We start from the raw sequence: 13,172 nt of genomic DNA, 5'->3' as shown, positions 1-13,172 counted from the left end.
ACTCGGTGAAAGGCTGTCCCTCTTGTTTCCGTATTGCCTGGAATTTCTGCCGATGAGCCTCCGGCGTGAGTCCATAACGAGCAAGAATACGGTCTTTCACCTTGCCATAGTCTTTCTGGTTGTCTAGAGGGGTGGAGTGGAAAGCCACCAAAGCCTGTCCAAACAGCTTGCCAATCAGGACCGATAGTTGGTCTGCGTGGGCGACCCCCTACAGTTCACATTGTGTCTCAAAAACCTGAAGATAGCAATCAATATCTTCCTCCTCTTCTTTGTAGGCCCAGAAGGCCCCATGGGGTAACTTGGGTGCCCGGGGAGCCTGCATCTCGGAGGCGGAAGGAGCACCTCCTGTAGACTGGTTGAGCTCCGTTAACCTGAGCTGGTTAACCTCCGAGATTATCTTTGTGATGACCTCCTGAGGTGACCGGGTATCATACAGCGCCAGCCGCCACTCCACTTCCCTTTGTATGTCAGATGCAGTTGTCCCCTGGGTAGATGCTGTACTAGGTGCCGTGCTAGATGCTGTAAGAGGTTGGTCATGGCCCTGGTCGTCATCTGACCCACCGACCACCTTCCAGCATTTCTCGGGTGAGGGCTGGTCTGCTCTTGGGGCCCGCAGTCTTTCCTGGAGTCTCCATCCGAGCTTGTCTTTAGGTGGTGGTTTGAATGTTCCAGGAACTTGGAAGCATCCCACCGCTGCCACCAATGTGACTGTTTGCTGGCTACAACGACTGAGTAGCTCCGCCTGTCGCCCTCCCAAATCCTGGAACCCGCCGCTATGTAGCGGAGAACAAGTGATAATAGCGATTCCCACCCAAATAACTAGACATACTAGCATTCAGGTGAAACAAGAAGAACATTTTATTTGGACAAATGCACAACATTTAAACAGAAACTCATCTTTATAAGAAACTGTACATTCCCACAATTTTCCGGTAATTTCTGCCCCTCCAGACAGGCTGGCCATGTCCCATTGTGTCCTAGCAGCCCCAGGATGGCGATTCCGGGGTGATCTCAGGGGAGCGGCGGCCCACCCAAGGTGTCGTTGGAAAGCTTCTGCAGTCCCAAAAAGCGACATGATCCATGGCTGGGGGCCGAAGCTACGTCCAACCAAACATACACCCGAAGTGGGCGGCCGAGAGGGGTCCGGGACCCCCTTTTCCCAAGGAGGCTACCCTCCGGAAATCACCCCATCTTGAGCCCTACCCACCAGGGGCTAGCCATCCCCAAAAGAGCAGAGCCCTAGGACAAAAAGCCGCTGGAGCGACCGGGGTTGAAAGGGACCGGGGCTGAAGCGGCTGACCGGCAGTTCTAAGACCTGGCCGGCCGAGACGGTCCACGTAGAAGGCTTTGAAAATCCCAGGTTCCCTATGGAGCATACCTCCGGCAATTGGCCCACATCTTGCCTTCTACCAGGGGTGTTAACCACCAAAAGAGTGGAGCTCTGGGGCAAGGGGATTCCAAGGCGGCCGGAGGTAAAGAGGGCGGTAATGCAGGTCCGGGCGGTCAGTAGTACCAGAGGGCTGGCCGCAGAGGAAGTAGGTGATTCCAGATCCAGCTCTTTCAAGACAAGTTCCATTGGAACAAAACAAGCAACAGGGGGCTCCTAGAGATCGCAGTTGCTCTGAGGAGTCTAAAACCGCTGAGAAACAAACAGGGGTGTAGTAATAGGGGGGTAGGGGTTTAAGCCTTGCAGCCCGGTACCCGTGACAGTAATATAAAATGATAAATAGTATATATGTAAATAAAAGTCTGCAATAAAGTTTCATTATTTATTTTGCCCCCCTTTCCTGTAATGTCACTCTGAAATGGTGACCTTTTCAGTTCCTGTTAGAAACGGAAGTGCAAAACACTGTTATATTCCACGCAGCCATTGACTGCACACTCTAGTGAACCTATTTATAACTGTCCCTAATTGGCCACAGCAGAGAAGGTAACCTAAGTTATAAAATTGTAGCTCTCATTGTTTTATAGACACTAAATCTTTACACCTATTTTGTCAATATTTAAACAACTAATGAAACTTTAAAAAATACATCTACGTGTAATTCTCAGACTAATCTTTTCTTTAAATGCATCATTCTATCTAGCATTTATTTAGTGTTTAATGTCCCTTTAATAAATGCTGTAAAGAAATGTTCACTCTATGCCAGGTCTTCCATTTGTATTACTTATGGTCAGAACATCATTGTATTAATGTTGATCATTATATAAATTACAATAGAATACAATGAATATAAATATGGCAACATAATTAAGCACATCATATTTCTATAAGTAATTTTATTTAGTGGATGTTGTAAAAGAAGATAGTGGAATTTACAAAAAGAGGGGGGGGGGATTTGTCTAAAATGAAAGCTTTTATTGATAAAATTCAAAGCTTCTCATAGCTATAATATTTTTAACTTTATAGCAATAGTTGAAATAGTTTTCTATTGAATGTAATAATTATTTATTTGTAGTTCAGAAACATCTATAGTATATCAGACTATAAGAGTTTTAGAAGTGAGCAACTTTAATCATTTCACCTAATTTTCAGTTCTTAAATAGATCTGCAGTTAAAGCAAATAATTTTTTGGGAGCCTGTTTCTAAAAAAATTCTATCTATCCCTAATTCGTACTTTACAAAAAATAAAAAAGAATGGGAAGGAGTTTGCAAGCATCTGAAATAGAGGCTATGTATAAGCCAGTTTAAATGGACAGGAAACCCCAAAATTGATTTGGATAAAACATGCAATTTAAATTTACTTCTTATATCAAATTTGTTTAATTATCTTGTTATCCCTTGCTGAAGGATTCTTTGGCAGCCAGCTGAACATCTAGTTAGCCAATCACAAGAAACAAATGTGTGCAGGCAGCAATCAGCAGCTAGCTCCCACTAGTGTATGATATGTGCATATTATTTTTCAATGGATACCAAGAGATCAAAGCACATTTTAAAATAGAAGTTAAATGTCTTCAGGAAGGTGCTGCCATTAGGTAAGAAAAATACAGTGAGGGAGCAACAAACTTGAAAAACAAACAGGATATAAAACAAGAGATGGGCTGGACTGGCGAAAGTCACAAAACTCACCAATTGGATTTGCAGGCAGAGAATCATCTCGGAGATTCTCATCCCATTCATGCAACTGTTTCTTTACTCGCTCCATTAAGTAATCCTAGTGGGGGGGAAAAATCTTTAGCCTTATCCTTGTTTGCGAATTCCACATCTGTAGCCTCGAACCTTGATTCTCTTTTTCTAAACAGACAGACACACACACACCTAACCTATCTCTTCACACTCACAGATAAGGAAAAGATTACTGGTTCACCACCTTGAAATCTCTGTTGCAACCCTATAGTCAATCTGTTTACCAAAAAGACCACAAGTAGACAAAGTAGTTAGTGTACAGACACTTCGGAATAGCTTTCACGTACTACAAGCAATCAGATATAACTTACCTATATCCCTCAGAGGTCATACCCACTCCTTCCCCACAGAGCTCATCCTCACTGCCAATGTATAATGTATAATGTAATCAAGGATTAAGTGGCACTCACAGCATCATACAAAGCATACAGCCAGGAAGGCCATGATGTCAGGCTGGCACCGCGAAACTTCCTCTGTGTGAACGATAAAGTTGGATTTTTGTAAAAAAAATTTTTACACATAAATGCATTAAATATCATGGGGGGTTATGGTAAAAGGTGTGGTGGTAAAGGTGGTAGAGTAGAAGGAAAGTCAAGTAAGGAAACGGAAGAGACAAGAAGGATAAAAAAGAAGAATGAAGGGAAGTCAGAACTAGTGGGAAGAGGATAGATCATTTGTAAATGGGAAAAGTGATAAATAGGAATAGTGATAAAAAAAGCAAAAAAAATAAATAAGGGAGCAAAAAATATAAGATGTGCCAACATAAATTAAAGGGACATGAAACCCTAAATTTTTATTTTGTGACTCCGAGCATACAGTTTTTAAAAAGGGTTCAATTTACTTCTATTATCCAATTGATTTGTTCTCACAGTATTATTTGTTGAAGAGATACCTAGGTAGGTAGCATCCACATGTTTGGAGCACATGACAGGAAAAACTGCTGCCATATAGTCCGGCAGACGTGCACACTCCTGAGCTTTCCTCCCTGCTTTTCAACAAAGGATACCAAGAAAACTAAGACAATTTGATAATAGAAGTAAATTGGAAAGCGGTTTAAAATGGTATACCCTATCTGACTTATGAAAGAAAAATGTTGGGTTTTACCTTCCTTTAAATAAAAAGGGGACAAAATAAATAATGGAAGGATAATGCAAAGTTGTTTCATTGCACATAACTACATCAAGGTGTTTACTGTCCCTTTAAAGTCTATGGGTATTTTTTTTTTTTTTTTAACATGTGACTGACCCAAAGGTTACCTAAAATCAAGCACAAAGCAGGATGAATCTGAATTCATAAATCTAAACATATTACATACACTGAACTTAATCAGCATGCATCAGTTATGAGACACACATGTAAATACCCAATAGATATATTCCCAGGATACATACCCTGTGGTATCTGTGTAGGCGTTGACATATGTTCTGCTGGCTCCGACCACTGGCAGGTTTGCTAGATGGTAAAAGCTGATGCCGACTCTGAGAGTCCAGCTGAAGAGATATCATAGGACATGGTAGAACCCGCTCAGGAAGGATCTGTACACGCGCTTGCTGGATCCTGAAAAAAAGAAATAAAATAAGATCATTCTATTTTAATACAAGAAGCCACTTTATTCCTTCAAACCAAAAAAAACGGGAACATTTGCACTTTCAATTTCTTTTGTTATGTAGTTTAGTAGCGACCCCAGAGGCAGAACTTTTCTTCACTTTCTGCGATGAGATGTTTGAAATTAAATTCAATTTGAAATTAGGCAGTTACACTAAAGCACCAGTTCAATTGCAATGTGTTTATTAACCAGAGAATAAAGCCATTTTTAAAGTTTTATATAATATTGCAGCAGTTGAAAATTAAATTGCAAATTAGCTCCAGAGGGAAAAAAAAAGAAATTTTGTTAAGTTTTTAAAATGCCTTGAACAAAGTTGTTTCCTTTTACCTTGGTATAACATCACCTAATTATACTGTAAAAATGTAGTAATAAAAAGGTGCATTTCTCACAAGAATGTCATGTTCAGAATTAACAGATTTGCAGATTGGGAAAGGCTAGGGGGTGGGGGGGTTGAAAAAATCCCTGAGCCACAAGGTCCACAATTTTTTGAGTAAACATCCACAGGCCAGAAACATGATTAGACCACTCACAAATTTTGAACATCTATTCTTAAGATCCCCCACACCAAGACACACTATCTCCATTATATATAATATACTATCCCAAAATCAACCAGGCTATACACATCCCTACATAGAAAGCTGGGAACATGACTTAGGACTTATCATACTACCACAAACATGCCAACACATTTTTCAATCCACATTAAAAACCTCAACCTCCTCCTTAATAGTAGAACTAAACATGAAAATTTTACACAGATGGTACTATACCCCTCGCAGAATCCATTGAATATACCCTAAAGCTAATAACACTTGCTGGCGCTATGGTCATGTAGGAAGTGGAATGGCCCACATATGGTGGTGGTGTTCTGCTATCCAAGACTTTTGGAGAGAGGTGATAAAAGAGATTGAGAAAATCCTAGAAATACAGATCCCATTAGACCCCTTAATCTGGCTCTTGAAAAAGCACCCCAAGATTAAATTCAAACCCTACCTTAAACTATTTTTTATTATGACTAATAGGGTTAAATTTCTAATAGCTAAAAACTGGAAGAGCAGGGAGGTCCCGTACTTGACGTTGTGGACCAGAAGGGTTTCTGATTTCCTGGAAATGGAAGAGCTTCATTATTTAAAACAAGATAAAATGGAAATGTATGCGGATATGACCACAAAATGGTAAAGCTATATCACACCTAAAAAGAAGGAGTTACATGATATTAATTATGAGAATAGCTAATTGACTGCAACTGAAATAATGTGAAAGTTTCTTGTTATCTTTATTTGTTATTACTAACCTGAAGTTGAGTTTTAGAGATGTGGAAACATTTGTTGGAACAGAGATTTCCAGTCACATATTATTGTTACTATAAGTTTTATTTAGAAGTCACACCTAAGAGAAACAAACAGATAACGGGTTCCAGTGTAACCATGACTACTTTATTTTTCTGTTTAGATATGGTTTAAGAAAACAGAATTAGCTTTCAAATGTAATCTGACGGAGCTGCGTCTCCGAATCTTGTAAACTTCTTTTAACATAAATAAAGCTGGTAAAAAAAAAAAAAAAAAAAATCCCTGAGAGCCAATCATAATCAATTCACTGCTGCTTTGCAACTCTGGTCTGTATTTGTTCTCTTCAAACAGCACTTTTCTCTGGCTTCACTGTGTAAATGAAAAATTACACAGTGCAGCAAGGGCAGAGCTGTTTGAAGAGAACAGTTTAATGTGGGCAGCGCTGCAAAGTGAAAGCGCTAACAGTTCCTGCATGTGACCTATACTTTCTGCAGACATGCTGCATTTTCTGTGATCGTGTACATCTTAGATCACAGCATGTTCTGCCTTGGGGGTGGCGACCAATTCTTCTATGAGCTTTAAATTCATCATCACAGAACAGAATGGATTCTGTTGTTATGTAGTTTAGTGACGACCAATTCCTCTATGAGCTTTGAATTCATCATCACTGAGCATCCACCACAACAAGATGGATTCTGTTCACCTTCTCAAAACTTTGCTTTCTGTTCATACCCATCTGTTTGGGTTCTCATTTCCAGGACTCGGAATCTCTGCCTTCCGACTGCCTTCACTTTCACAGTCTCAATTCCAAACTCCTGCTCCTCTCGATATGCATAAATTTCAGCAGTTGTTCCAAAGTGAGCTTCTCTTTGAGGGCTGTCACTAGAGCGAATAAAAGCTTATAAAGCAGTTAGTCATTTTTTTGTGGCTCTTTTTTAAAAACTGCAGATGAAAATTCATCTGCTTCTTCTGCACATGCATACACCTGAATAGTCCCGTTTATACACATGACAGTCTCCCACACTGACATACCTGTATGCCAGTACAGCAAATGTCCTGTCCCTCTGAATAAGTCCACGCACCATGCTTACTTCTTGAGGACGCGAAAGGTGTAATGGCAGAGTTTGGCCTGGGATTAGCATCACCTGCATATGGGGCAGCACCGGGATCGTATGGCAGCTGTCATCATCATGTAAAGTGCGTCCATGAAACTCTTCCATGTCTACACCCAGGTACTTTGGTACATTAAAAAAGAAATAAAAAAATTTGGACATACACCTACTCCCCCGAAAATCAGAGAAATATCACTACACCAATATCCAGCAGAAATATTCAAACCAACATACATTATTTGTATTCGAATAGACAGGGCTCTCTCTCCCACCCCACCGGGAGGTTAAAGGGACAGTCTACTCCTGAATTTTTATGGTTTAAAAAGATAGATAATCCCTTTATTACCCATTCCCCAGTTTTGCATAACCAACACTGTTATATTAAAACACTTTTTTACCTCTGTGATTACCTTGTATCTAAGCCTCTGCAGACTGCCCCCTTATATCAGTTCTTTTGACAGACATGCATTTTAGCCAATCAGTGCTGACTCTTAAATAACTCCACGGGAGTGAGCACAATGGTATCTATGTGACAACCATTAACTACCAGTGTCTAACTGTCAAAGATAAGTGGCAGTTCAACGGCTTAGAAATTAGCATATGTGCCTACCTAGGTTAAGCCTTCCACAAAGAATACTAAGAGAACAAAGCAAATTTGATGATAAAAGTAAATTGGAAAGTTGTTTAAAATTGCATGCCCTATCTGAATAATGAAAGTTTAATTTTGTCTAAACTGTCCCTTTAATTTCTGCAGCTGCCTCTTGCTTACATAGCTTAGCTTTTCTATACCCAATATTGCAGTATTAAAAGTTTAACAGAAAAAAATAGCTAATTAAAATGACAATATGAAGGTAAGGGAGCAATTTGTAAACACTTTAATAAATCCAACACTTAAAATGGAAGAAATATTATAATACAATGTCCTCTAAATGGCATATTAATACATATTTTCTCACTAGCACAAGACGCGACTTAAAGGGATATGAAACCCATTTTTTCTTTCCTGATTCAGATAGATCATACAATTTTAAACAACTTTCTAATTTACTTCTTTTATCTAATATGCTTTATTCTGTTGGTATCCTTTGTTGTAGGAGCAATAATGCACTACTGGGAGCTAGCTGAAAGTCAATGGCAAGAGGCATATATGTGTAGTCACCAATCAGCAGCTTCCGAGTCTTCCTATGTATACTTTTTAACAAAGGATACAAAGAAAACAAAACAAATTAGATAATAGAAAAAAATTGGAAAGGTATTTAAAATTTGCATGCTCTGCCTGAATCATTAAAGAAAAATGTTTGGGTTTTGTGTCTTTTTAAATTGATACCTAATCCATTGAGAGTACGGGAGATACAGGAAATCAAACCCCACAACAGGCCCAGAGACATTGATTCAAATACACAGAAACTCTGTGAACTCAAACAGGAATTGGTATTTGTCAGGTGGAACAGTAATATTAAATAGAGCCAGAGTAGTAAACCTGTATAATAAGGTCAATCTCCTAAGAAATTATTGGTAGCAATTTTACAACGCTACCTTGTCAACAGCAAATCCCAATAAACAATGATGCTGCTGTACTAAATGTAAGGCAGGCATAACATACACCCATTATATAAACAGTATACACAGTTAGAGGTACAGGAATATTTTAGGCACATGTTACTATTTAAACATACCGCATGTGAGGTAGGCAGGCTAGTGTCGAAGTTGATGATATTAGGTGAATCTGTGTCATTTCCATCAGGGTCTTCCATCTCCATATCATCTTCCTCCTCGCTCTCTGCTGGAGACAGAACAGTCTTAAAGGGACATTGCAGCCAAAATTGGAATCCACATGGATGCATTTCATTTTTGAATAGAAGCATTTTTGTAATATACATGTATTGGCAAAAATGTTTCTAATAAAAGCGATAGCTGTTTCAAAAGTGTATTTAAGTATGCACTGTGCACCAGCATTTTAAAAACAGCACTTGCTCAGAGAGTTTAAGGTGCCTGTACCATCTGGTAATGACTACATTTGTTAATTGCTAACATGATACAGGCCCCACTGACTCTCTGAGCAGCTGCATTATTTAAAATGCTGGTGCATTGAGAACATTTATATATCCTTCACATACAAATGCAGAGAAAAGTATTAACACTAAAACAGTGATAACTTTTATAAGAAGCATTTTTGCCAATACATGTATATTACAAATGTTTCTATTCACAGATGTAATTCATCTATGTGCAACTAAATTTTGACTAGAATGTCCCTTTAAAGTCAAATCCATGTTAAAAAACAAGCAAAACAAAAAAAACCTACCTATAAAGATCACTGTAGAAAACCTGCACTATGTACCAAGAAAGACCATGTGTATAATCTATGGTATGATGTATGCATGTGCCTTATAGAGATGCTACAGTGCTAGGGGTATGAGCTTTGATGTGAGCATGTGGCAAAGATGGGTTGCAGAGTTGGGGGCCTAACTGAAGACATGATGTGGGCATGTGATTGAGAGTGGGACTGCAGGGTCAGAAATCTGATGTGTGTATATATAATCCCAGGTGAATTTGCATTTACACCTCAAATACATCTGCCAGGGTGTCAGGAAATTTAAATTAGTCCATGAAATGAGATATCCATGTCACGGATACCGGGATGCAGGGGTTAAATCTCTACACCCCTACTACCTCACCCCCTCCTTTTTCTCAGTAGATTTGGGCTCCTGAGAGTGACTGCAATCTCCCAGACCTGTTGTTTCCTTTATCTTGTAATGTGAACTTTGTCAGCGAAGAGCTGATCTCTGACCAGGAAAACTTTTCTAGGCTGGCCGGGCTCCTGGAACTGCCGATCGGCCGCACCGCAACGGATACCCGCCTAACCCCTATCAGGCTGGCCGGGCTCCTGGAAATCCCGGTCAGCCGCATCACGCCAGACACCCGCTAACTTTACCCCTGGTCGCTCCAGCAGCCCTTTGCCCCAGAGCTCCGCTCTTTTGGGGATTGGTAGTCCCTAGGAGGACAAGAGGTGGGAGAATTGCCGGAGGGGAGCTCCTTTGGGAACCAGGGGTTTTGGACACCCCTAACCCCTATCTTTACCGGGTTGTAACTCCGGTCCCCAGTAACGAATCACGCCGCGTTTTAGACTGTGGCATCTGGGGACCGAGAGCTTTCAAATGACATCCTGGAAATTACACCTGAATGCTAGTCTGTCTAGTTATTTGGGTGGGCTCCTGCTATAATCACTCTTCTCCGCTACATAGGGCAGCAGCTGAGTATAACTTTTTACACAGAACTTACTCTGCTGAGCTGAGGAGATTGTGAGGTAAAATATCTTCCTTTTTTACATAGAGATGCTCAGGTGATATTTTCCTGTCAGCTTTTTACAGTTATACTGCATCACTTTCAAGTGATTTAGCATATGAATATTATGTCCCTTTAAAGGGACACTGAACCCAAAAAAAATTTATTTCGTGATTCAGATAGAGCATGCAATTTTAAGCAACTTTCTAATTTACTCCTATTATCTCTTGCTATCTTTATTTGAAAAAGAAGTCATCTAAGCTTTTTTTTTATTCAGACCCTGGACAGCACTTTTTTATTGGTGGATGAATATAATAGGAGTAAATTAGAAAGTTGCTTAAAATGTCATGCTCTATCTGAATCATAAAAGAAAAATGTTGGGTTCAGTGTCCCTTTAAGTAAATTGGAAAGTTGATTAAAATTGTATGTTCCATCCGAATCACAGAAACATTTTTGGGGGTTTCTTGTCCCTTTAATGTCACTACTGTACATCTGTCAGGCACAGTGGTCTCACTGCCAAGCTTCGCCCTCTGTCATTGCCTTTCATCTTCAAGAATCAGAACCCTAATTGTCACTGCTCACATATGCCAGGCTTTGCTTCATTACTTTCTGTGTAAAAACATTGCAGTACTCTTCCATTTTTTTTTATTGTGCTCCTTGATGATTGTCTCTGCAAGGATAACAAGCAAAGTTGATTTTATTGAATCCAGGCCGAAGTTTTACAGTATTAGCACAAACTGTCAAAGCCTGCCAGACTGAACCTTAAAGAGACATGAAAATTTTTCTCTCATAATTCAGATAGGGTATACAATTTTAAACAACTTTCCAATTTACATTATTTATTCAATTTGCTTCATTTTCTAGGTATCCTTTGTTAAATGAGTAGCAATGCACTACTGGGAGCTAGCTCAACACATTGGATGAGCCAATGATAAGAGGCATATATATGTAGCCACCAATAAGCAGCTAGTTCCCAGTACTGTATCACTGTTCCTGAGCTTACCTAGGTATGCTTTTCAACAAAGGATACAAAAAAATCAAACCAAATTAGATAATAGTTGATTAAAATGGTATATTTTATATGAATTATAAACTGTCCCTTTAATGAAATTGTCTCATATGTAAGGCTCAACCCCCTGTCAATACCTCTACAACTGCCAGACTCAGCAAGCCTGTTGTCACTGCCACAAACTTGACAGGGTTAGTCCATCTATAATTAGTTCCTCACACCTTCAAGGCTCAGGCCCTTATCATCACACAAGGATCAACATTCTATACTTTTACTAAATTACACCAACTAGACTGGTCCCCCTCACTGTCACTGCCTCACACTAGCTAAAATCACCTACTGTCACTGTCTTTAGCCTCTTGTGGTCATAGACTATCAGGCTACCCCCTTGCTATCACTCACCTGTTAGGCTGGGGCACCACCTTATCTGACTACCTTACCCTTGCCTGTCCACCACCCCCCACACGTCATTGCCTAACACCTGTCATTATGACCCACTGTCACTGCCATACATCTACTAGGCTAGATCCCTCATTATGACACTATTGTCATCACTTTAACCCACTACCTCATACCAACCTTCCTACACCCCTGACACCTTCCAGACTAAGCCCCCCACATGTCCCTCCTCATTGCCATTGGATAAGCTGTCACTAATATAACTGTCAAAGCCACACATCAAACAGGCAAGACCCCATACTATCAATACGACAAGACTGGGCCATCACTTTATGCCACTACCTCACACATGACCGTCCACGCCCCCTAAATGTCACTTCCTCCCAGCAACCACATTGAGCCCCTAACCCCCCAAACCGATCCCCCATCTGCCAGACTGTACAACCTCACTGTCATTACCCGGGATAAGCTGCAGCTGGTTGCCCATGTTATTGTAACCGGGATCCTCCTCTCCCTCCTCCTCCGCCATCTCTGTTTACCCGCAATGCATGGTGGGAGCACCTGACAGCAACCAATGACAGCAATTCACAGACTCAGAGGCTTGACATAGCGCAATTATACTCGGCCCGCCCACAAAGCATATAACCTCCCTGATTGGCAGCTTTGCAGGCGTCAATCGATTCGCTTCTTGTCTCCAGACCTTTAGGAAATGGTGCGCATGCGTGTCAGCGTTAATATCTGCTGTCAGCTGAGCTCAGGGAGGAAAAAATAAGGGGGCAAACGGGAAGGTCTTGAACTTCAGCTGTAGCTGTGATAACTGATAAGACTGCGGGGAGATAGTGGAAGGGAGGAAATACTGAGAGGAAAATTGTGCAAAGAAGACAGCAATTGAAAAAAAGCGTTAAATAGACATATAAATGTTTAAACAGAGAATGGCAAACTAAAGAGATGAAAGGGTAGGGTAGAGATACGAAACGAGATGGAAAAATGTGAGAAAGGGAAACGTTAGAGCTCACGATTACAAAAAGGAAACGGGAGAGAGAGAAACTTCTGGTATGGGCGGGAAATATTTGTGTGAAATGGCAGTAAAAATTGTAAAAAAAAAAAAAAAATGAGAGACGCCAGAGGCAGATTAAATGCATATGAAACGTGTTCCTTTAGTAATAATATATGTATATACATAATTATATATATATATATATATATATATATATATATATATATATATATATATATATATATATATATATATACACTAAATCAAAGTAAACAAAAATAAACATGTTAAAATAGCAAATAATTTACTTGTTTTCTTGACACTTAGAAATTCTCTGTGTAGCCA

General features: G+C 40.0%; 1 protein-coding gene across 2 annotated transcripts in view; it reads right to left on the bottom strand.

Annotated features, from left to right (window-relative positions):
• The window catches only part of CRBN (cereblon), a 28,483-nt gene extending 15,915 nt beyond the window's left edge, over positions 1 to 12,568 (bottom strand). The window contains exons 1-7 of one of the 2 annotated variants that reach the window (XM_053720924.1): positions 12,290 to 12,568; positions 8,814 to 8,920; positions 7,058 to 7,260; positions 6,758 to 6,907; positions 4,519 to 4,684; positions 3,538 to 3,600; positions 3,071 to 3,155 (exon numbers count right to left, since the gene is read on the bottom strand). In XM_053720924.1, coding sequence (XP_053576899.1) covers positions 3,071 to 3,155; positions 3,538 to 3,600; positions 4,519 to 4,684; positions 6,758 to 6,907; positions 7,058 to 7,260; positions 8,814 to 8,920; positions 12,290 to 12,359 — 844 coding nt within the window. In that variant the 5' untranslated portion in view covers positions 12,360 to 12,568. The remainder of the gene's footprint in view (positions 1 to 3,070; positions 3,156 to 3,537; positions 3,601 to 4,518; positions 4,685 to 6,757; positions 6,908 to 7,057; positions 7,261 to 8,813; positions 8,921 to 12,289) is intronic. The other variant, XM_053720925.1, reaches the window with a different exon arrangement.
• Positions 12,569 to 13,172: the final 604 nt, after the last annotated feature.

The sequence above is a fragment of the Bombina bombina genome, chromosome 7, assembly GCF_027579735.1.
Source record: "Bombina bombina isolate aBomBom1 chromosome 7, aBomBom1.pri, whole genome shotgun sequence".
Classification (NCBI taxonomy): Eukaryota; Metazoa; Chordata; class Amphibia; order Anura; family Bombinatoridae; genus Bombina; species Bombina bombina.
This window is presented reverse-complemented; position numbering and strand designations above follow the sequence as displayed.